The sequence below is a fragment of the Thermobia domestica genome, chromosome 13 (assembly GCF_964235325.1).
Source record: "Thermobia domestica chromosome 13, izTheDome1.hap1.1, whole genome shotgun sequence".
Classification (NCBI taxonomy): Eukaryota; Metazoa; Arthropoda; class Insecta; order Zygentoma; family Lepismatidae; genus Thermobia; species Thermobia domestica.
Window position 1 is genome coordinate 177,499,219 of NC_137466.1, and position 24,844 is coordinate 177,524,062.

Genomic DNA, 24,844 nt, shown 5'->3' on the forward strand with positions numbered 1-24,844 from the left:
CATGTCTTGAATCAAATTTATCTAATGTGTAATAGTAAATAAAAATGAACTGAAAGCTTTCAGTTTAATGTTCCATGATTCAGGCCCGTACCCAGCGGGGTCTTGGGGGGCGCCCCCTCCTTAAATTTTTGCTGGCCTCCTAAAATTTTCACGGTAGGCTTGCAAATGAACTATAATATGATGATGAACTACCATATGGCTGGATCGCCCCCCCCCCTACATTTTTGGGCTGGCTACGGGCCTGCCACGATTATGCCCTTTAGGCTAAAGGAGACTATGATTAAGGCAAGTGAATGATGATGGAAAAAATTATGGAATAAGAATGTGGAAGGAAGAAGGAAAACCCTGAGAAAAACCACAGACACAATATTGTCCACTGCAAATTAACTTGGCCGGGGATTGAACCAAGGACCTCACGCAACAAAGATAAGCGCTCTACCACTGAGTCACCATGTCGAAGTGTGTAATTGTTGATTTGATTGGATTTGATTTTCAATTCAGCGTCCCTTTCAGCAGCGAGGCTATACGAGACGTGAACGTACAGTATAACATGGGATTCGAACCGCATGAGCTCCCGCTAGAAATCGAACCGGGGTCTCCTACGCCAAAGGAACATATGCTAACCGCTTAGCTATGAGGAAGCTTGAGTGTGTAATTGTGAAGAACATATATGATTCGAGTTGAATTAAAATGCTTTACTTACAAACAAATATTAAAAACTAGTAAATGCCCTCACATGTTAGTGCGGGCAATATATTGTTCCTAGAAACTCCTTAAAAACTTTAAGCGAAGAAATAGGGAATTATTTTCAAGAAATCTTTATAGTACACTTACTGCATATCATAGTATTGTTATAGACTTTGTTTTAGAGAGAAAATTTACATTAACGATATGAACTATTTTGGAGAAGGCAAACAAGGATCACTGAAAAAAAAAATCATGAGCTAATTCTGTATATTAGTTGCACATTCACAACTACCTTGAACTGTATAATGTTTACGGAATATGTTCAAGTGACTTCACTCTGTGTTATCCAAATATAAGCTCCTTTGGTAGTTATCTAAATAAAAGACTTCGAATGTAACCACAGACGAAACCACAGAAAATATCTGATTAAAGATGCAAGCGTTTTTCAGTAAATGCTCCTTGAACTTACGGCGTTTGTCGTTAATTTAATCGATGCCTTAAGACTTCCGCAATTCACAATGTTCTATTCATGGTAGTCACTAGTTAGTTACAACAGATTATTTAATACCTAAAGTCCAATCTCATAAGTATGATTCATTACAATACAGAAAGCAATTTCCTTATTGTCATTGGAATTGGAAGGGGTTAAGCAGAAACATTTTCCAGTATTAACCGAGCTATTATTGTATGAATAATAATGGCGTGAATGGCGAGATAGTATCTTTAAATATAGGTTCTGTTCCATTTTTTTTTTTTTTTTTTTTTTGTCATTGATGTTATTTCTACTGTTGATTACTAGCGATGAGTAATTCCGGAACGACTCATTCCAAAAGAACAAATCCGTCAGTCGGATGAAAGGGTCGAATTTTTTAAGGGAACCGGGTTGATTTTGGCGGAATAAAAAGACGGATTCACTTAGAAGAATAAGAAGAGGAATTCACTTACGAGCATAAAAGGAGGGATTCACTTAAGATGGTTTCACTTAGGAGAATAAAAAGACGGATTCACTTATGAGAATAAAAATATGGATTCACTTAGGAGAATAAAATGATTGATTCACTTAGGAGAATAAAAAGGTGGATTCACTTAGGAGAATAAAAAGATGGATTCACTTAGGAGAATAAAATGGTGGATTCACTTAGGAGAATAAAAAGAGGTATTCACTTAGGAGAATAGAAACATGAATTCACTTAGTCAGTGGCCGTGGTTGGACGTTAAAAGTGGGGGGGAGGGGCAAGACTTGATCTGAATATTTGCATATAAATGTTAGTTTTCCTGTTTTTTCTAATATTTTGTTTGACAAAAGGTTGTATAGCTAATAGGATACTATCTTTTTCAGTTAAAATACCTATATAGTATTTCATATTTTATTAAGTAAATTGACAAGAGCAAGAGCAACGACAGTAGGTAGTAGCCCTTTGTACTCTTAAACAACAAAAGTGTAGGAGGAGATTTGATTCCGTGCTCATGAACATCTTAAAATTCTGTCTGGAAAACTGTGTGATCAGATTATTAAATAACAAATTTGCAAAACAAATAAATAGAAAGGATAATATTTATCATAGTAATAAATAATGATGCTTGTTTGCAAAAGTCATATTGAAACAGGGATTAATGAACAACTTAATTTTTAATTCCACACATGCTATTAAATGTATGTTATTACTCTTAGAAAATGAAAGACAGTAAATACTACAAGCATATGCTACGACATTTAAAGAAATATTTGCTTTTGCAACTCCCCGAAACATGTTCGTTGCCATTAGGTGCAGTTTTCACTTTCAGGGAGCACATCAAAACACAAATACTTAGAATCACTCCATACTCCAGTTATACAAAATAAAACTACACCCCTAAGACACAACTTCACTCATATATTTCAATACAAAACAATGGAAAAGATTGAAGCTTTTTCTTATTACCCTTTTTCCCCTTTACTTTAGAAAGAAGAAAAGACATTTAAGAACTGTCAATTTTTGTTCAATTAAAAAAAAAAAAAAAAACTTGTGAAAGACTTTTTTTTTCTTTCTTTCGCGAAATGCTCTCTGAATTAGTTTCAAAGCGGCTGACTAATATATCGAACCCTTGTAAGAAGTGAAAGTATGCTGAAATTGTTGTGCTCCAATAGGTTAATTTTGGGGTTATAATCTGTGGCAATTAAAACGCAATTCCTGTAGTTTTCTATACTCCACGGGAAGACAACCAATACATACTCACGGAACGGCAAAAATATGACACTTTTTTTTTCTATGAAGCAGTAAATACATACGAAAACTTTACTTTTCTAAATGAAACTATATACATTAATGGGTTACTTCGAAAAAGTATGGGGGCAACTGCCCCCCTTTGCCCCACCCATAATCGCCGCCCATGCACTTAGTAGAATAAAAGACGGATTCACTGAGGAGAATAAAAAGATGGATGCACTTAGGAGAATAAAAACATGGATTCGCTTACGAGAGTAAAAAGAAGCATTCACTTACGGGAATAAAAAGATGAATTCACTTAGGAGGAAAAAGATGCATTCACTTCGTAGAATAAAAATTATACAGTAGACTCTCGAATATCAGACCTAATGCGATGGAAGCAGTAGCGTAACTAGAATTTTTCTCAGAGGGGGCAATGAAGGGCTCAAGAAAATTTTGAGGGGGGCATCTGCAATGAATGATTTTTTTCATATATATATAATATATGAATTATATATATATATATATATATATATATATATATATATATATATGTGTGTGTGTGTGTGTGTGTGTTTAAGGTGAATGTTTTCATCTTTGTTGTTCATGATTTTACACTTTTACGGTGAAAATGTATGAATTTACTACTTCAAACAACTAGGATACATTAATACAATTGATTTCCAATATAAGTAAGTAGTAATTTAATCGCTGCATTTAAAATATGTGTGGCTGGTAGATTTAAGTGGAAGCAGAGAAATACACTTTTACAGGTCAAGAAAATAACTTAGAGGTTCATGCCTCTACTTAAAAGAGGATCTTTCTATTCTTGTGGGCAGCAGCAAACTCATCAACAACTTCTTCAAGATCTAACGATTTAGCAATTTTCTTCAATATAAAGTAATCCTAAGTTTTTCAACCTATCATCAGTCATTGAATTGCCTATATATCTTTAATGTTTTCAAACATGAGAATGGCCTTTCACATGTAACACTAGAAACTGATATAGTCGCAGAGATTATATCTAACTTGTTGGTTTCTAGGAATGCGTTTTTGTAGACGAAAAGATCAACGAAATTCACCAAGGAATCAACTTTGGTTTTCTCTCGTCTTCATACAACTTAATTGTGTTTGGGAGGATTTTGAGTTTTCATTTAAATATTTCCAAATCACTTTCATAATACTGAGCCATATGCTCCACAATGTTGTAATTTAGAAAGTTTTCACTTTTTGGATGTAGAGTGGTGATTGATCTAATGATTTTGCTACATGATCCAAAGCGTTTTTCCGTCTTAGTGATTGCTTTATCAATAGTAGGCAGAAAAATGTTTCTTAGTATATTATCTTTAGAAAATTCGTTTTCTGCTTCCAATGAAGGAAGAGATTAATCCAAAATGAATTTGTGATATTTCGACGACGAATGTCTAGTTCATTTCCACGAGGAAACCCTATAGCCTATCTGTTTCCGGCTCTGGAATTTCAGGACCATTTTCTATGCATATCGACAAATATTCTTGATAAATTTGTTCGAATGTTGTTCGTTGAAAGTCATATTCTCCAGACCACATTTTCGACAGCGGTTGAACTAGTGAATCTACAAGAATCAAACCTTCCGACATGTCTGCATCTACTTGAAATAAGGCGAAGCTCAAAGTTACAGTATGGCAGCAGTAATATTAAATTTTACCCGAAAACATTCCATCTCGTATAGATGACATTTATTTCCCGGATGGAATGATGGAAGTAAATAAATATCACAAGTTCCAGATTTGGTTTAATACCGCATAATAATATAAATAGTTGTTTGGCAGATAAACTGTAATAATAATAATAATAATAATAATAATAATAATAATAATAATAATAATAATAATAATAATAATAATAATAATAATAATAATAATAAAGTAAAATGTGATGTACGAGGACAAAAGTGCTTACGAGACAACGTCGCACAGAAACAGGAACAGGACAGTGATTTGCCGTTCCACCCCACTTTAAATTATAAGCCTTGCTCTTGAAGCTTAAGTTTCACTCTAAAGTAAACTGCCAATAATTATCATGTATTCTTAATATTTCAGAAAAATGTCAAAATTTCAAGCTCTAAAAAATGGTAGCCTAATCAATGACGAAACTAGACATTTGGTGCCCAGGGCAAATTTTGCGATTAGTATCCCTTTCGTCTACATCCACACCAATAAACACATATATTAGCTTGCTGGCGCCCGGGCAACTGTCCCGGTTTCAGAATCTTGTTTTGATCTGGCCGTAGTTCAATTACTTTTGGTTACTTTTACCCTTGAGCTCTAAAACTGAGTAATGAATGCGCCTTTACTTTATTAAAATGATGAAGTAAACACTTTTTGAAGCAAAAAGAGGAAATGTGTTTTTCTTTCCCTAATATCAAACAGTGTTAGAACAGACATTTAAATCGGGACTCCTTACAGCAAAAGAAGTATATGTGGTCCTTTTCTTTCTTTCGTTTGTTTACCTTCACTACTTTTTAGAATTTGATGTGAATTCAAATACACAAACACTTCATACCCACACCGAATGGCCAAAGCTCAGCGGTAGAACATCAGCTTAAGATTCAGAAGATGGTGTGATTGATCCCTCGTGGATAAATATTTCAACTGAGGAGATTACCAAGATTCTTCCTCGGTGGCCCTATTGACTAATTTCCCTTATTTCTATCCTCTAAGTCTCGGATGTTTCAAAGCCTTAAAATAAATTCAAATGTAGTTGAAATAACGCTACTATTCTGTAGTCGATGCTAAATTATAAGTTTTGAGACTAGATTTAAAGGAGGGGCATTAATTAGTATATCCTGTTGAAAATCCATGTCACCACTGATTTACTGTTCTGCATAATTCCTACAATGTAATTTTCTCAGAAATGCTTAATGCTTAATTTTCTCAGAAATGCATATTTTGACGCAGAATTAATATAAATCTGTGATAAAAATTGGTATTCACTGACTGAACTCACTGAATGTAATATCTGTAGACCAGTCCCACAAACATCAGATAACAGGATGATACAACCTGGTCATGGGAGTAACTACACTTTTACACAAAACAGCATTACTGCCGCGACCAAGTTGTATTTTACCTGATGGTTAGTAATCTGATTGTAGCACTGGCTCTGTGATAAATTTCGGAATTTCTCTAGTAAATTTCTTTTGGGATTAAGGTAAAGTTAAAATAGTTTAAAAGAAAATACTTCTGAAAGATTTATTTATAAAGAATCACTGATTTTTGTTAGCCTCAATTCCCCAAACTTTAGTTAGTAGAATAGATCCACCAAGCGCTGACTCCGTTTTCCTTGGAGATCGCTAGTATCGCTTATTAACATCGCAGCAGAAGGTTTCTACTCAGTTGCCACGGCCAAGAGCGTTAGGAAATTAGACGTACTAGAGACAAGACCAGAAGGTAGACGAGAAGGAGAACCAGTACTAGTAGCAAATAGTAGGTGTTCGTAGTATTCAGTATCTTAATTTTCTCGAACTATTGGGATACGAACAGCAGAGAGAATGACAGAAATAATAAAAACTTCTGCTCTCTTCTTTTACTGTATATTAAACAAGACCTCTCGATATTATTTGATGATAATAATAATAATAATAATAATAATAATAATAATAATAATAATAATAATAATAATAATAATAATAATAATAATACCAAATTATTTAATAGATGCTGTCCATTTGTTCTATGTCGCCATAATCGATGGAAATTAATTACTTAGTGCACGAAGACTTCTTTCGTCCAACACAAGTGTAATGTTTCACTGCAGTGCATGCTATTTGTAAGTAAGCATCTCTTATTTTAGTATGACTTTCAACATTGAAGCAAATCAGAATGCAGACCGATTTTTTTTTTTTTTTTTTTTTTTTGTTGGTCGAAAACAAAGAAGACAACCAGATAAGGGACAGAGGCTAAAAGGAACGTTCAGATGCTGAGGTCAATGCATGCATCTTACAGATTTAGATAAATTAGATCTCGCTGTACTACAAACAAAAAGGAGCCTGAAGATTTTTGCTCGGAACGCAGACTATTGCAACACACGATATTCTGCAGTTGGTAACTTTGTTGTCGAGATATGTTTCGGTAGTAGTTTAACTTGCGGCCACTATTAACTCACCGTTTGTCGACCTATAGCAGTATCACTCTGTGTGGGGGGGGAGGGCGCTAGGGGGGCCAAGATTTTGAGCAAGGGGGCCTGGCCCCCCTGGCCCACTCTTGGCTCCGCCACTGGGTGGAAGAGCAGAACGGATAACGAAAAAAGCCGAATAGGCGTCAGTTCCTTAATTACTTACTTTCTGCTCCAGACATACTATTAAAAAGATACTTTTTACACCAACACTCGCTGTTATTAATATTTTCTGACCTCTTAGTGCTATCCAATACCGTATTTATTGGGGTATGTTTGTTATATATTGTACTCTACATTTTAAAAATATATTGCAGAACAAGAAAGCCTAGAAATAAAAATGTCGGATGCATATTTTAACTTAAATTTTATAGCCTATCGAATTTAAATGCAGAAAACACAAAATTATGTACATTCTACCAGCGGCGCAAATCTGTCTTCAACATTGGGGGGAAAGGGGTAAGACCATTCCCATATTTCTTTTTAACCGATGTTCAAAATATTTATGAAGTTGAAAAACAACGCTGTGGACGATCAGTGGAGCAAAGTTGTCTTCAACATTGGGAGACGGGCAGACTTGAGGCTTATTCTGGAGGGACATTAATTTCATCTCATTTTCCTTTGTGGCAATCGGACACAAATCATCATATTTTTTCTTCTTTCCAAGAAACACATTTCAAATCGAATTATTGGGGGACAGTCCTCCCTAATTCCAAGATTGGAGGGAACATGTCCCCCTCATCCTCCCCGGGATTTGTGCCAGTGCATTATGAATATATTTAATTTTAAAACAAACATTAACGCATAATGTAGGTGTAATACGTTATATACAGTACATTTAAAAATTTATATGACTGTTAAATGATAAACAATTTTTACACAAATGAGAAAAGGTTGTCTAATATAAAAGAGGTCAAATTTACACAGTTTTTAATTTTTGAAACAGTGTTGATAGATAACTGTTTCTCCTTAGCAATATCGCGTTTGTATGAAAAAGCGTTAAAACTCGAGTTGATTGTTGAAAAAATTATTCCTCATTTTATAAAGGAGTTTTCTGTTTTAACTAGGTCGGATAATCGCAAGCCAGATAGTCGATAGTCTACTGTGTGTGTATATATTGTTACCTAAATACACTTTCTGTATTCTCTTAATCAAAACGTACTATAGACATTATAAAGGCAGATTATAAGGATTAAACAGCAATGATATTTAAGCGCGCAGCTTTGCATATATGCAAAGTTTACTTTGAAATTGTATTGCAGCATGTAGTTTCTAGTTCGGACACAGAAAAGCAGCTTTGCGTATCAGCTAAGATGCCCTTTCACTAATAAAGTTCTGAATTTCCTGATAGATGACATAGTAAGCCAGCGTTGGTCTCTTTGTATTACTTGCTGCACGTGGAGTTGTCATCTTGTCATCTTTAAGCTTCCTTTGCTCGTTTAGCTGGACACGTTTTGAGCTGTTGATTTTTTTTCTGTGTTAGACAGAAATGTAATGAGTTCAAAAATACAAGTACGCTGACATTCGTCGCGTTTTATTGGTTCTATCTGGTTTTAATGGACTTTGCAGATATCAACGCGCAACTTTGCCTAGACTCTATATGTAAACACTATAAAATATCCCATAGATCCCATATTATTTGCATTATTTTTTATAAATCACGTGTTTTCTATACCGAAACCACTCCAAATTAAAAAAAAAAAATCAGTCTGATCGGAAAAATGGTGCGTTAAAGGGTTAAATATTGCCTCTTGTTTCCTCGTTATATTTTGAAGACTATGAAAAAATGGCGAATCTACATAGATTTCCCCGTAAGCACAATTCAAATAGTTGCTACTGACTTACATGAAAGGAGTCACACTTACCCTGTTAGCAGAGGATAATGCAATTCGAGTTCCATCCTCGTTGTCTTCTAACACTACTTCCAGAGACCCAGAAAACGTCAGAACAGCAGAACTGGAGATACTCGTGTTACCAAAATCATCTGAAACATAATCGATAGTTAGTTGTCAAAACATTTGCATTAAGAAGTTCCCTTGTTTTAAAATATGTTTAAATGTTTTATGTAATACTTTATTTTGTATTCTTCACTGTAACTGCCTATTGAAATGTAAAATTCGATTTATATCCTAGATCAAAATTGATTGTGACTAAGTAATTTATCTAGACTCTTATTATAAAGGCCTCGTTTTGAAACAGTAAATATATTTTCACTTAAAATACGAAAAATAACACTTGATTGGAACGTTTTTACAGGCATGCGACAAAATTTTGAGAATGTTGAGACTTTAGAATTGGGGTATTACCACTGCAAACTCCCGGAAAGTAAGAAGGAAGGCTTTCGAGATAAAGAGGTATGCTACCAACTTAACTATATTTATGGTGTCCTTCCGTAAGGCTAAGCTTTACAGGCTTTATTTACATGTAGTATGTTCGTTAGAAATCCCATACAATTTCAGGTTTTTAATATTGATCTACATTAAACAATAACGATAAGAATAGGTACAATTTTCTCTCTTAATTGTATCTATTCTTACCGTTATTGCTTAAGGGTCTTTACTACAGCGAAATTAATCTACTGCTAATTTTAGAGTTTTTCTGTAATATCTTCAAAAAAAAATGAAAATATTCGAAAAACAGAAACGTAGTGAACTAGAAAATACGATTTTGGCATGTAATATCTTTACCACAATTCATCTATCTGTTTTTTGGTATGCCGCTATTTACAGAACACGCAAAAAATGCTAAATCTACCTACAGTTGCAAATCGAAAGCAGATAGATTAGTTGTGATAACGGTATCACATGCAAAATCGTATTGTCTAGTTCACTACGTTTATGCTTTTCGAATACTTTTATTTGTTTTGAAAATATTACAGAAAAACTCTAAAATTAGTGGTAGTTTAATTTCGCTGTAGTGAAGACCCTTAATGTCTATTCAAATCAGAAGAGGCAGAAATCAGAAAATACCATATGGATAATGCTTTACGACATAGGTGGCAGTAAAGGAGTAAATCTTGCCCTGGTCGTACTATTTGCTATCGATGATGCATGCAACTGGGGCCAACGCATGCGGGGGTCCACCGGGTCCGGACTCCTCCCCAAAGAACTTTATAACTCCTCGTTCATTTGTACATTTTCTTAATAAAACTATTCTTGTTTAGCAGAAAAATGATTGATGTAGCATAAAATGTGATCTTACATTTCATCTGTATTCTTTCTTTTCTTATTAAACTAGCTGAACCTGCGCTCTCTACACAGCGCATCTGTCACATATAAGCATGAATCTCCTTGTCATTCCTCATAACATCTGTACATGTCCCTTTACACACACAAGTGAAAGACGTCTTGATAAAAATCGGCAAGAGATACCGTAAATGGGAGATTTTTTTAAATTACTTTTTACATATCTCGCACCGTTTGCAAGATTTGAGCCTACTTCCGGTTGGAGTTTTTAATTCATGCATGATCAGTGTTTTCTTTCTTCTTGCATGCGGTATGTAATAAGTAAATACATTACACACACAATTAATTAATGCCAGTGATATATTGTGTCCATTGAGCAAAACACTCCAAACAATAAAGATTCAACTTAGACTGGAGAAATGGTTATCCTTCGTATTTCATTATAATTTGGCCGTGAAACACGCCTGAGAGATATGCAACCCCTATATAGAATCATGTGGTGTTGGAATGTATAGTGCGTAGGATATGAGCCTTTTTTTTTTTTTTAATTTCAACACTTCCAGTGTACCCGTAAAAATGTAATAAAGAGATAATGGCCATGTTTTTTTAAAAATATTCAGTTAGAACTGGACAATCTACGCAAAATTTGCAATCGATCAGTGAAAGCTTCATCGTTCTAGATCCTGTAGTTTCCGAGATCTCATTGTCGAAAGGTTTGGCCACAAACATATAAACGATTACAAACGTATAGTTTAAAAGAACTCCAAAGATGGCAGCACAATTCATTTGCATTGATTTTGGAGAAAGCTTATTAAAATACAAAGGTTTTGAAAAATAATTTTAAATGGTAAAGTTTATGAAAAAGATCTATTTAAATCATTTATTTAAAGTACACAAATTTTGAAATACTTGTCGTCGTTAAACGTGAAATCACAAATAACCGTAAATCAAAGGGCTGAAATTAAACGTTAGAAGTGGGAGCTGTGGCGCTTTTATTGTCTTTGTAGCATTTTAATAGATAGATCCTTCTAGTTTTACATTTGTTCTTAGAATACTGGTGGAAGTCTTAAGAATTACTTATCGTCTATACTGATGTAGAATAATATCAGTTCTATGCTATATAGACGTATTGTCTTTTGTAGTATTGGGCCTCTCCCATCAAAACTTTCTGGATGCGCGCCTGGTATGCACACATCGTTTATTCAGGCGTTCAGAATAATTATTACAGCGTGAAAAATGCGAGTCATTCATAGCTGTTTTCTCTGAAAGTAAATACAAGTTGTACGAGTAATGATAACCAATTTTCCAATCAAGAGTGGCATATCCAATGAAGATCGCTAAAACAGATGATTGCTCAATTAAGATCTCCACGTACAAAAGAATTCCCAGATATCCCTATAATGACTGTTATGTCATTACTCGTATACTTTTTATTTACTCGGGTTTCTGCAAATTAATAACACATTGCAAAACAAAGAATCTCTACTAGCTCCAATAAGAAGACAAGTTGCCAACCTTGATTTTGTCTCTTAATAACGCGTGGGATGGTTTCAGACCTCCAGCACGTTTCTTCCAATCTTCGTCAATCCTGTTTTTGCTTTGAAATAAGAAAAAGAAAGAACGAAAATTGAGGAACAGGGAAAACCCATCTTACATCTTACGGTACTACTTCAGGCTACAATCTCAAACAATTACGTATTGCGCAAATTTTGCATATTGTAGTGTATTACTTAAGTGACGTATTTGACCAATATGATGGAGTTGATCGGAGTTGATTATTTTTTTATAAACATATTTCTATCATGGCTCTTGTAAATAGATGAAAAACAAGTTCATCAAAATATCATTTGCATAAATTACGCGTTTAATACTGTGTATTGCTGGTAGGTCTGAACAATGAAATTAGAATTCTTGCTAATTCCAGGTAGTTGACTTCGGGATTTGTTGTTGTCTTAAATTGCCTTGTTTGCATTGTTTGAGAAATAGGTTCCTTGTAAAAGAATAGAAAATAAACATAACTATAAAAACAAATTACAGACTTTTATTACCGAATTTATGAGGCTGCCGCAAGGACCCCGCAATCGAAAATATTCCAACGCAATGTCGTGTAAGAATAAATCTCACTTCAGCGTTTTGAGCACGAAATCTTGTTTCTGGAGCATAAACTTGCATGTAACAGTATAGTTCTGGTCGTATTATATAGGTTGTTTCTTTGCCATAAATTAGAGAAATTCGTTTCAAAAAGGTAGGCCTTCATGTCCACCTGAAACGGTTTTTGGCAATATACAAAAAACGCCTATGGCTATGGTATGATTATTACATACAAACTACAGGATTTCGGGTTGTAAAGTAAAGCAACAACTTCATTTCTGGTTGGAGCTCTGTACTTTATTCAATAGAGAAACAGCTAATATAAGTATATTCAAATCTATACACACAACTGAAATCTTAATTAGGAATTTTTGGTGATACCACCTCAAATATCGTAAACATGTTGACCATACATATATGTAAACAAACCTATTCTAATAATAAAAGACAAACGTTCTCGTCTTCTAGTGTATCACACTAAAGCACTTTACGAACAGGCTAAAGGGGTCCGGGCCCAGGGCGACATATTAAAAATGGAGATTGAAGTATGGTATGACGAAAAAAGAGATTGTCCAAATACCTACTATTAAACTGATAAACTATTTTTGGGAACTTACTAACAATCAAGGCTGGGTTAAATGTTTTGCCACCCCTAGTCTCAAAGTTGTTTACCGCTCCTCATTTACGCCCCTGATTTTATGTAACTGTTTACTGCAAGTACAACGTTAAAACTTCATTGAACTTCAATCAGCAATGATTGTAGTCAATATACTTGTTGAAGGAATTATTTTTTGGGGAGCGTTTACTCTGACTTGAATCATATTATTATTATTATTATTATTATTATTATTATTATTATTATTATTATTATTATTATTATTATTATTATTATTATTATTATTACCACTACTGAAAAATTGCCCTTTTTTTTCTTCTTCCTTCCCAAGTTTTCGTTCAAAGTGTGCCCCAAAGAATGTTTTCGCCCCCAGTCCCAAGCCTATTGAGAATAATTGTAAATCCGGCTCTGCTAACAATACTGTACTATTGTATTTTCTGCAGACTAATATTTAGTAGTTTTAGTGATATTTGCTTTTATTTTGTATGCTAGAGACTCAAATAATATTTTCTCTTCTGTCAGTTTTTTTTTTTTTTTTTTTTATTACTTTTGCTTAAACACAACTGAATACAACAAATAAGGGGGATGAAAAATTTCCATGGACCCAGGGTGTAAAATATCTATATACAGGTCTCGTCATGCTCATTCCTTATAATAAACAGTTGCGCTAATAGATACCGTTACTTGCGCTTGCCTATTTAACGCTAATAGGTAATCATCTGTTAGCTATCACTTACTGGAGTAGTTTAATTAAGTACGATTTTAACTATTGTGTACTGTGGGCCGAAGGGTTGGAGAGAGAGGAACTACTAGTTTGCATGCACATAACGTATACAAAAAGTAAAATTAAAATAATGGTAGTACTTGGAGAGGGATATTTGAATGAAATGTTCAATGTGACCAGTTTAGTGCATGCCTCCATTTGATTCCTACTTGAACAATACAGGGTGGCCCAAAAGTAGGTATACAGACCCGTATTGATCGACTCATTGCTTTTTATATCATTTCTTATTGTTATCCATCAGGTAGGCTTAGTTTATTTATTATTTGTTCTTAATGTGTTTTTACTTTCATCTTAAGCCCGGAACAGACGACGAAGCTAGAATGTTATACTTGATCAATGCAGGGATGTATATCTACTTTTGCACCACCTTGTACATTTGTTAGTGTGGTCAATATGATTTGAACGAATGTTTCAGTATTTTTTTTTGGTACTTTTTTCACTTTTGGTGACGCCTGCCTATTGTACATCATCATAAAAAAATCGAAATCGTCATAAACCATACTTACAAAAGTCTTGAGTTCTGCGTGTATGCCGTCGCATAAAAATCCGAATAATGGTTCTAGATGTGAAACTTCAACTACTTAATTCAGCCTTAGGAAACCAGGAACATGTATACAAGGAATGAGTTTTCATATTGTATATATACTAGGCTTGCCTTATAAATCATGCTGTCCTGTATCCTAAGTATTAACAAATTTTTAACCTGGAATTTTCTTAAGGATGTCGTATAATTGATAGTTCCCAACTTAATTCAGGATGTATTATTACTATTATTATTATTATTATTATTATTATTATTATTATTATTATTATTATTATTATTATTATTATTATTATTATTATTATTATTATTATTGTTCCCCAAACCTGTTTTATCTCTAAATTGCCTGCACACTAGTGCCATCCCTTGGTGTCAGGTAGGAGGCAGTGCGGCTAGCAACAATTATTAGCCTGATTCTGAACTATTGGGAATTGGCATGATTCAGAGGCAGGCGTCATCCATTTACAATAAGAATTAAAAGTACCCAAACATTGCCGCCTACATGTTTATGTAACTCGCAACTCTTCAATGTTCTGAAGTTTGCATATTATCATTAACTCAGAGACTGATATGTTTTTATTTTGCAATAAGGATTAATAACATAAAATTCAATCTAAGATGCGGGAGAACGATGGCTCAGTGGTAGAACGTTTACCTCTGCTGTGTGGGGTACTGGTTTGATCCAGGGGCGTCATTTAGGTGCAGGAGGGGGCAATTGACCCGCCCCAACGTGTTTGAGGAATGCATATACTTTAATCGATTTTCTACTAATATACTAATACAAAACGTGGAAGACTTATGTCGGTGGTGCTCTTGCCCCCCTCAAGCGAAATTTGAAATGACGCCCCTGGTTAGATCCCCGGCCAAGTAAGTTTGTGGTGGAGAATATCGTGTCTGTAGATTTTCTCAGCGTACTCTTGTTTCCTCCCCTATTCTCATTCCACCAATTCTTCCATCATCATCATCATCATCATCATCATCATTCGCTTGCCTTAACCATCCGTCTCCCTTAGCTTAACAGGCATAATCGTGAGACGTTAAATAAAAATTGAATTTCATTTTAATTTCAATGTAACAAGCACTTTATCAATCAAGCACAACACACGCTCCATTCTTCATTAGATATTTGATTTCAGTAATACGCTAATCTGTGTGAAAAGCGAAAATATACAGAAAAATGTGTTTTTATAACAATTATTAAAATAATCGAATCGTTGACGAGCTCCTCCGTGGCTAAGCGGTTAGCGTACGCGCTTTTGGCGTGGGAGGCCCGGGTTCGATTCCCGGCGGGAGCTCATGTGGTTCGGATTCCACGTTAATTAGTAGGTCCACGTCTCATAAAGCTTCGCTGCTGAACGGGATGTTAAACTCAAAATCAATTCAACTCAACTCGAATCGTTGACGAAGAAAAGATAATATTTTAAAAATAAAGAAAACCATTCTGTGATAGTAAATTCCATTTAACTAAATATCCAATCTCATTACGTTTGTGTTATTTTGAGAAATAAAAGATCTTAACATACGCTACAAATATTCTATTACAAATATTTTTGCATATTTCCGGTCAGCAGTTTTGTTTTTCGTTTTCCAGAAGTAAAGTGTTGTGGAATGTTCTTTTTCCACTCAAAGACTCTATTTTGTACTTACCTCTCAAAGGCAACTCTCATACAAAATAACACTATATAATTAGAGCCTATATCTAAAGATAGACACAATCAAATATAGTTACAATGACTAAGGTACTGCTGTAGTCAACATTACCAAATTCCATTCCTGTCAGACTTACAATAAACAAACTTTCTTTGGTTGGTTGCTAGAGTTGAAGACCCTTTCAGAATCGAGGCTATATAAGGCGTGTATTTATAGCTTAACGTGGAATCCGAAACAGAAAAGCTCCCACCGGAAATCGAACCCGGGTCTCGAAGATACGCAAGGCGCTTACGCAAACCATATTGTCACGATGGAATTCTAACTTCCTATGAGTCGTGCTGTTTATTATATTATTATGTGATTACATGGAGAAGTTACTTGTATTTTTTTATTTTTAAATATAAAAAGTGGTGTTTCCTCTCTATATAAAAGAGGAAGTCCTGACTGAATGATGTACACTCATGTCCAAAATTATTGTCGCATATCTATAATTGTCTTATTGTAAGAATATAATTTGATAATGATTTTGCAGGGTACTTTTAATACTGATACTATGTGTATAATCGGGAAATGTATATTTGTGGTAAATTTCATAGGAACAGAATTATAAATACGAAAATTAGAATGAGTAAAATAAAATGTTGCTAAATGGACAACAAAATTTCATTTTCGCTTTATTGTTCTTATTTACTGTTCTTTTGGCATGAAATTTGCTACATACATGTCATTGCCGATTGTACACATACTAACATTATAAGAAATACCGAGCGAATTCGTTATCAAATTATATTCCTAGAAAAAAAAATATTTATAGACATGCGACAATAATTTTGGACATGAGTGTACATGGATTACAGACTGCTGAAACTAGGAACTTGACATTTAAAAAATAGATAGAATTTGTGATGTAAAGTATCATTAATGAAAGATTTTTGAAAATTAGAACGGAGAAGGTTGGAAATATTATAATAAGATAATTATATACCCTAGTTTCTTACATTTTAATGCTAATTAAATTTCTTTGAAATAATTAAGCACGTGTTTCAGTGTGACTGTATGTGTGTATTTAATATTTGAACAGAAAGGAAAAACAAGTGTGAAGAAAATGGAGGAAAGTTTTTATCATCATTTCTCATATCTGGAAATTTATTAAAATTAGAAACATTAAATTTAGTATTTGGACTTTTCATTTAAAATAATTAAACACGTGCTTAAGCTTTTTTTTTTTTACATAGACTTATATTTGACCTAGTTGGAAAGAATCACTCAGATGCCCATACGAGATGCAATATTTTGAATTAAACCTAGTTGAGTTGATTTTGGGTTTAACGTCCCGTTCAGCAGCGAGGCTATATGAGACGTGGACCTACTGATTAACGTGGAATCCGAACCACATGAGCTCTCGCCGGGAATCGAACCCGGGTCTCCCACGTCGCCAAAGGCGCGTACGCTAATCGCTTAGCCACGAGGTAGCTCATGAGTTAAAACGAATTCAACATGAAAGACACAGAAGAAAGTACGCAAAATATTTCCCACGGTAATATTAGCGAGCATTCCTAGTTGTAAATAAGAAATTATTAACCCTTGCACGGCACATTAGTCTTCTTGTTCCTAGACTGCACATTAGGTTCTGCTGGGCTCTAAACTTTAAAATTCAAAATAACTTTGTATACTTAATTGAATTTATCTGCACATTGATATAATTACTAGTATAATGTTTGAATACAGTAACATAGTTAAGTCTTTAAATCTATTGTTAGCTTTGTTAAGTGCTTATATTTATTTTATGAACACTTTTTCCACGAAAACAGTATAATAAAATATATTTTTCTTCACAGAAGAGCAAGGAAAGTAGGATCAACCGAAAATATTTCTAATTCGCTATTGAGTAATGGTTGAAGATTACGGTACTATGTAAAAAGTTTGTATACCATGTCTTAACTGATTTTCTTACAACAAATCACTTTGAAATTTGTTAATTTTTACTCCCAACTAACAGATATTCATGTTCGGTGTTCATCGCAAACAGATTTGCTTTCATAAAATATTCAACTTTCAACTCTCAGGATCTTTTCTTCAGTTTCACTTCCTCCATGAACTTCTACGTTGTCTTCCTCCTCTTCAGAATCTTCACTATCTATAAAACAATCACTCTGCGTCTCCAACAACAACTTCAGTAGTACATCGCTTATTTCTTGTGTTGTTTCTAACATTTTAGATATACACAAGCCATTTTAACTCACCAAATACAGCCTATACACTCCTAAATGATAACGAAGTTGCAAGAAATTGCCCATATACGACATACTATAAAACAACTTGAAATAAAACAGTTTCTCAAACAAATATTCATTAGGAATTCTGCAGACAACACACTGAGATCTGGAGGACCCCAACCACACTTACATTTTCTCTTTCTTAATTAAAATGAATTCAGTAACCTTAATAAGCGCAGAATCGCTTCTCAGAGTTGTCAAATGAGCTTGCGGAAAGCTACTACAACTCTTATAATACGACTAATAAGTTTTTCTAAAATTTAAAAAAAAAAAAAAAAAAAACTTACTTCGGGTCTGGAGGATGTGCAGTCTCAGGGTTAAAGTTGATAATTGATAATGAAATTTTCTACACAGTTCAGGTAATTTAGAGTTCAAATCTCCCTTTTTACCTTTTACAATTAAAACGCAAATGTTTATAACCTTGGGTGAAGAGATTTAGTTGTGTAATGCAAGCATTTTTTGTTGCCTTGCAGAATAAATCCCGTTGTTTTAATGAAATTACTTCATTCCAGCACTTCTAAGAATAAAAAAATGACAAATAGGAGACAAATCAAGGACATTCTGAGACGAAGAAGTTAATGTTAAGATAGTTTAGTAAATCAGTGGCGCAGCCAGAAACTCATCAAGGATGGCTCTCATACACAAGCATATATATCATAATCACAAGAAAAATTATCTCAATTCAAACATATCTGTCCATACAGTCAAGAGAAAAATTATCCCAATTCAAACATATCGGTCCATGCAGTCAAGAGAAAAATTATCTCAGTTCAAACATATCGGTCCATGCAGTCAAGAGAAAAATTATCTCAATTCAAACATATCGGTCCATGCAATCAAGAGAAAAATTATCTCAATTCAAACATATCCGTCCATGCAGTCAAGAGAAAAAATATCTCAATTCAAACATATCGGTCCATGCAGTCAAGTGAAAAATTATCTCAATTCAAACATATCCGTCCATGCAGTCAAGAGAAAAATTATCTCAATTCAAACATATCGGTCCATGCAATCAAGAGAAAAATTATCTCAATTCAAACATATCGGTCCATGCAGTCAAGAGAAAAAATATCTCAATTCAAGCATATCGGTCCATGCAGTTAAGAGAAAAATTATCTCAATTCAAGCATATCGGTCCTTGCAGTCAAGAGAAAAATTATCTCAATTCAAACATATCGGTCCATGCAGTCAAGAGAAAAATTATCTCAATTCAAACATATCCGTCCATGCAATAACGAGAAAAATTACCACAAAGTTGATGATATAGAGATAATCTCTGAGATAATTTTTCTAAACCCTAATTTGAGGTCACTTTGCCAGACACTGGATGGATACGTATATTTAAAAGTAGCTGCATTGGATTTCATTACATTCAGAGTTCTCCAATTAGTATAAAAATAGCAATTAGAAATGCATCCAAGCGTGGGCACTTTAGAGGTGTGCACGGGCTCGGGCCTACAAAGCTTCGGGTTCGGGCCGTAAATTTTTAAATACACAACCATATTTCCCAGGCCTTTTCGCGCTTAAATATGTAAATGTACTATACAACGGTATTTATCGGACCATCCTTTCTGGAGAACTTTTAAAAACACATCTAAATTTGTAACTTGGGACGCTTACACTAAAAATCTGATTATCATTGTGCACTTGAGAATAAAAGCTAACTGTGTAGTGGAGAGAAAATCTAAAAGTAACAGAAATAAACATGGTTAGCTTATTTGTGAATGAAAGTTTGAGGAGCCAAAGTGTGGATTCTATTATTTTTTCCCACTGCAATCGACAATAATGGCTTTGAGGACTAACTGAGTGAGTTCAGTACACATCCATTTGCATAAGAATTTGCACATATTGACATTTTGTTTTAATTATTTGGAGTATTAATTTCAAGTTGGACGTTTCATGAGAATTTATATAAATGAAATTAAATTAAACATTTAGTTTAACGATTATGCACCGAGGCTAAGGGAGATGGAATTTATATACGAGTAAATGACCATTTTCTTTAGAGAATTCATAGGCCTATGGTTAGTAAGTGAAGTTAGTGAAGTAAATGGTAACCTTTACATCGTTATTCTTTCTGAATCATGTAAGCTTTTAAACTACAAAATTAAATTTCTAATTCTTGTAAATAAAAACACAATTTTGCGTTAATTATTAAATTTCTGCAATTCGGGCTTATTTGATTATCACACGAGCTCAGACCAGGCTCGGGTCTAAAGAATAAAACATATTTTGAGACTCGTTTCGGGCCTCACATTATAAATTCACGGGCCGGGCCGGGGCCTGGTTAAAAGTTCCGGCCCGTGTAGGCACCTAGAACACTTCAAAGATTCCATTGGCATAGCGGTATTTCAAAGATTCCAACTTTGAGGTCATTGTTTTCTCGTGACCTCATAGACGGGTATACTGAAAAAATAATAATAATTTTATTGGATTAAGCATGTTCAAATTAGTATAAAAGAGCAATTAGAAAATTACCATGGGCACCTTTTACTAACTGCATGATCGTTAATTGTTTATCATGTTTAGTAGTAGGTTAGTTCTCTTCTGAAACAGATCTGGTTTTTTGACGCTATAGTAAGTCAGAGTGTTTTCACAACGGAAGAATATTAATTGGCGTGTGCGAGTGAGTATGCTAATGAAATCTTAATTACGCAGTTCACATTCCTACTCCTGACCTTCAATTTATCATTCATTCCAGATCCTTCATTTCCATTTTAACTTTTTCGAATCACAGGAAAAAGAAACGTGACACTGTAAACCTAGTCTACTGGCTTAGTGCTCCGCCTAGTTTAAGTAAGTAAATACACCATAACCTATCTTTGGATAGAAAACTGAGACGGGAGCATGGTAGCTCAGCGATTGAGCGGTCAGAATTGGGTTAGATTTGGGTTGAGCATTCCTTTCAGCAACGAGGCGGTATATGAGACATGAATCTACAATTCAACGTGAGATCCGAACCACATGAGCTTCTGCCTAGAATCTATCCCGGATCTCCCACCCCAAAGACATGTATGCTAACCATATAGTCTTAAGGGAACTGATTCAGCGCCGAGCTCTGTTGTTGCAAGGGGTCCCTGCTTCTATCTTAGGCCTATGCTCTGTGTAGCTGTAGGGAACAACTTAATGCCCGTGGTTTTCTCGGGGCTCCTCCTCCTCTGACTTTCAGGTCTTTCCTCTCACCTCTCATTTCAACAATTATTTCACAACTATTCACTTTAATTAACCATTCGTCTCTTTAGCCTAAAGTGCATAAACGTGAGGTGCTGAAGATTTCATTTTATGCCATGTGGACTTTGTGGTGGACAAACACCGTGCTTGTGGGTTTTCTCGGGGTTCTCCCGTTTCCTCTCACTTTCTTCATTCCACCATTTCATTCATTTCTCATCATCGCCGTCTCCTTTAGCCTAACCGGCATAACTGTGGGACGCAAAACCAAAGATTTCATTTCATTTCATTTTTAAAAGAACATTTAGACTAGCAAGTAGCAAATTTGTGAACTTTTGTGCTGATTGGACGTTGGAAAACGAGTACCGTACCTTACCAATGTAATAAAGAAGTGTGCTTTTGCTGTGCACAGAAAGAGTATTCCACCTAATTTGACAGGCAGTGAGGACGCCAGCTTTAGTGTCTTTGGTGGGCAAGAGCAGGGGAGACAGAGAACTTTATTAAAGCAGCCATTTTTTGTGTACCGAAAATAGTAATTTTATATTACTTGTCCTAGGTTACAATATAACATGTGTGGAGGGATGGGTAGTCCCCTTGATGTCCCATGGGCACTCAAAACAAAACAAAATTTCACCCCATATATTCTTGTTCAAGCTCTAATAAGCGTAAATATTGATGTTTCTCTTACTACCATCACTACCGTCAAACCCCGCACACGAAGGTTTAAAATTTATCGAAACATGTTTAAAGAAGTAAACTTTCAACAAGTAACGTTCATATTTTTAAATATTTTAGTACATTAATCTATATTTGTGACATAAGTAACACATCTTTCAGTATAATTGTAAATTTAATTAAACATTTATCGTTTACTAACAAATGTGCGTATGTTTTAATGTGGACAATATTTTCTTCTTTCTTCTGTACCTTTTATATAGAATTCTTCTAATATCGAGGTCTCACAAAAAATCAAACGTCTCATCTGGGCATCTTATGGCAGCATCCTCACAACTTTTCCTTGCATTAAATACGTCAAATATTTAAAGCGCTGAAACACGTGTTCAATATATTAGATTAAAACACAAAATTTCAAGTCTCTAACCTTCAGAAATTTCGGCGTATAGACGTCTTATTGCAATAATTGTAATTCTCCAATCTTTTTTTCTTGCTCAGCTCATTTTCTTCTCTTTAAGGTCAAATATAATATGACGCTGAAATATGTGTCTTATTATTTTAAATGACAGGTGCAAATACCAAATTTGATGTCGCTAACGTTAAGAGAGATTCTTATTTTAATAATTGTAACTCAAGCTCCTATTTCCTTCTTATCCCCTTTTCTTCCTACCTAGGTCAAATATCGAAACACGTGTCTTGTTATTTTAAACAAAAAGTCCATATGTAAAGTGTCATTCATACGGTAACTTTCAGGAATTCAGAGATGTGGACATTTTAATATAATAATTATCACTCCTATTCCTCCTCTTCTCCACTGAATTTCCAAAACTCCTTCCGTAGCGGTACCTTACGTCTTAAATCATATGGCTTGTCTAAATTTCAAGTTCTGGCCCAAGTGGTTTGCCCGGGCATTGATTAGTCAGTCACATAGAATTGGTAGTCGAATGCTGTGAGATAATATTGGAGTGACAAACAATGACAGGGTTGGAAATTTAAAGGGGAGTCCAATATTCAAAGCTTAAATTTTATTTTTCTTGATATTTGGTCTTTATATATCATTTTAAAAAAGTAGTCTTCAACTGTGTAATTTTCATTGGCATTTAGGGATATACAGCTAGGTTAACATATTAAATAATATCTAATTTTTTTTATTACAATGTTTCTTTTTTTTTTCTCTGATCATTTTAAACTAATAACTTGAATATCCTTTGAACCTTGATTTTATTGAGAATTTCAAAGTAACGTCATAAAAACTTTAAATTACTCCACAATGAACTCAAATTACTGACTGTAGATGATAAAACAATACTGTACCACAACACTTGTTAATACGAATGGTCATTAAACAGCGCAATATAAGTAGATTATATATAATAATACAAATTAACACTAATAAAGAAAATATTGTTACATACGTATGTTTTCATGTCCAGAGTTCTTCTTGAGTGCTTCAGGTACTTTTAATCACCAATACTTTAACTCTTTTTTTTTAAGAAAAAAAAAGTCATTAAAGAAAAGGAACTAAAATCTTCTTTATCTAACGAGCAACACGTTTAATCAGAAATGAAGTTCACCTTCAGTTAACAGCAAAGAAAGGAAGAAAAGCAAACTGCAACCGGCTAACACTGTAGGCTTTTTCTTGTCGTTCTTCACTTTCCTTCTTTCTTTTTCTAGTTTTCTTTTATTTCCCGCCAGAGGTAGTTGTGACCTTGTACTACACACAGGGTTAGACTGGAAAGGCGTATGCTATGCCAAAGTGTGCAATTACCGAGTTTTCCAGCATTGACAGACCTTCACCCACGGTGAGATGTGCTTTGAAACAATAAGGAATAGCTTTATTATCACTCTTACAAGTAAATTAACTCGTAATGAGTAAACCAAAACATTTCATGTATATATATTTTTGTTTGACAAATAATAATTATATTCAAATTATTTTGGTATATGTATTATGATTTTTTTCTTCAAATGTAGGGAACATCTAATTTTGATGTGGAAATCCACTATTTTATGTTTTTTTTTTTTTTTTTTTTTTATGAATTGGATTGAAGATTCGAAAAGAATTCATTCTATCACGAGGACGATTACTTCAAGTAAATTACATATATGGGGTAAATCAGGTGTAAGTTAAGAATAGTATAGATAATGCACAATGGATATTAGAATGTGTGATTACTTTACCAATTTATCCAGAAATGTTCTGCATTACTTCCAAAACTTCCCACAAAAGATGGCACATTCAGTGCAGAAGGAATTTAATCAACTTTTAATCATATTTCATCTTTAAGATTTTTACCTGAAGCTGGTCTCACAGCTTAAAAGAATCATGTCCAGATACTGTAAACATGTCTTATATTCACGGGTAAAAGTGGATCTGAAAAAGCAGAGGGACGATAGGTAGCGACATAACGTCCCGCCGTCCCTCTGCCTATCTTTGTCCATTGTATTTTTTTTTTTTTTTAGGAACTGAGGGGACGCCGTACTAATTTTTGGAGGTGGGAGGACGTCATCCCCCATGTTTCCCCGTACTTTTACCCCTGCGTATATTGCAAAAAATAGTGCTAACTTTTCCATGTAACATAAGTGTAAAAATTTCTCTCCCTTTCTCTCGACTTTTGTAACTGGACCTGATTTCCTTGTGCTCTGAACAACCCAGTTGTAAATATCTAGATCAATCTGAATATTTTATAAAGAACATTTCTAAGTCATCTTCGTTTTCCTTGAAATGCTTTTTAAATGTTCCTTGTTTCTTTGAAATGTTTATTGGAAGCAATCGTGATGGTTTCCGAATATAACGTCTGTATGTCGAGATCCAGAACAAAATTTATTA

The 24,844-nt window shown here is 34.2% G+C and overlaps 1 protein-coding gene across 1 annotated transcript in view; it reads right to left on the reverse strand.

Annotated features, from left to right (window-relative positions):
• LOC145667436 (facilitated trehalose transporter Tret1-like) overlaps nt 1-23,630 on the reverse strand; it is a 77,113-nt gene extending 53,483 nt beyond the window's left edge. Inside the window, exons 1-2 of the mRNA XM_081734916.1 lie at nt 23,430-23,630; nt 8,894-9,012 (exon numbers count right to left, since the gene is read on the reverse strand). Of these exons, the coding sequence (XP_081591042.1) occupies nt 8,894-8,928 (35 nt within the window). The 5' untranslated portion in view covers nt 8,929-9,012; nt 23,430-23,630. The remainder of the gene's footprint in view (nt 1-8,893; nt 9,013-23,429) is intronic.
• Between the last annotated feature and the right edge of the window lie 1,214 nt (nt 23,631-24,844).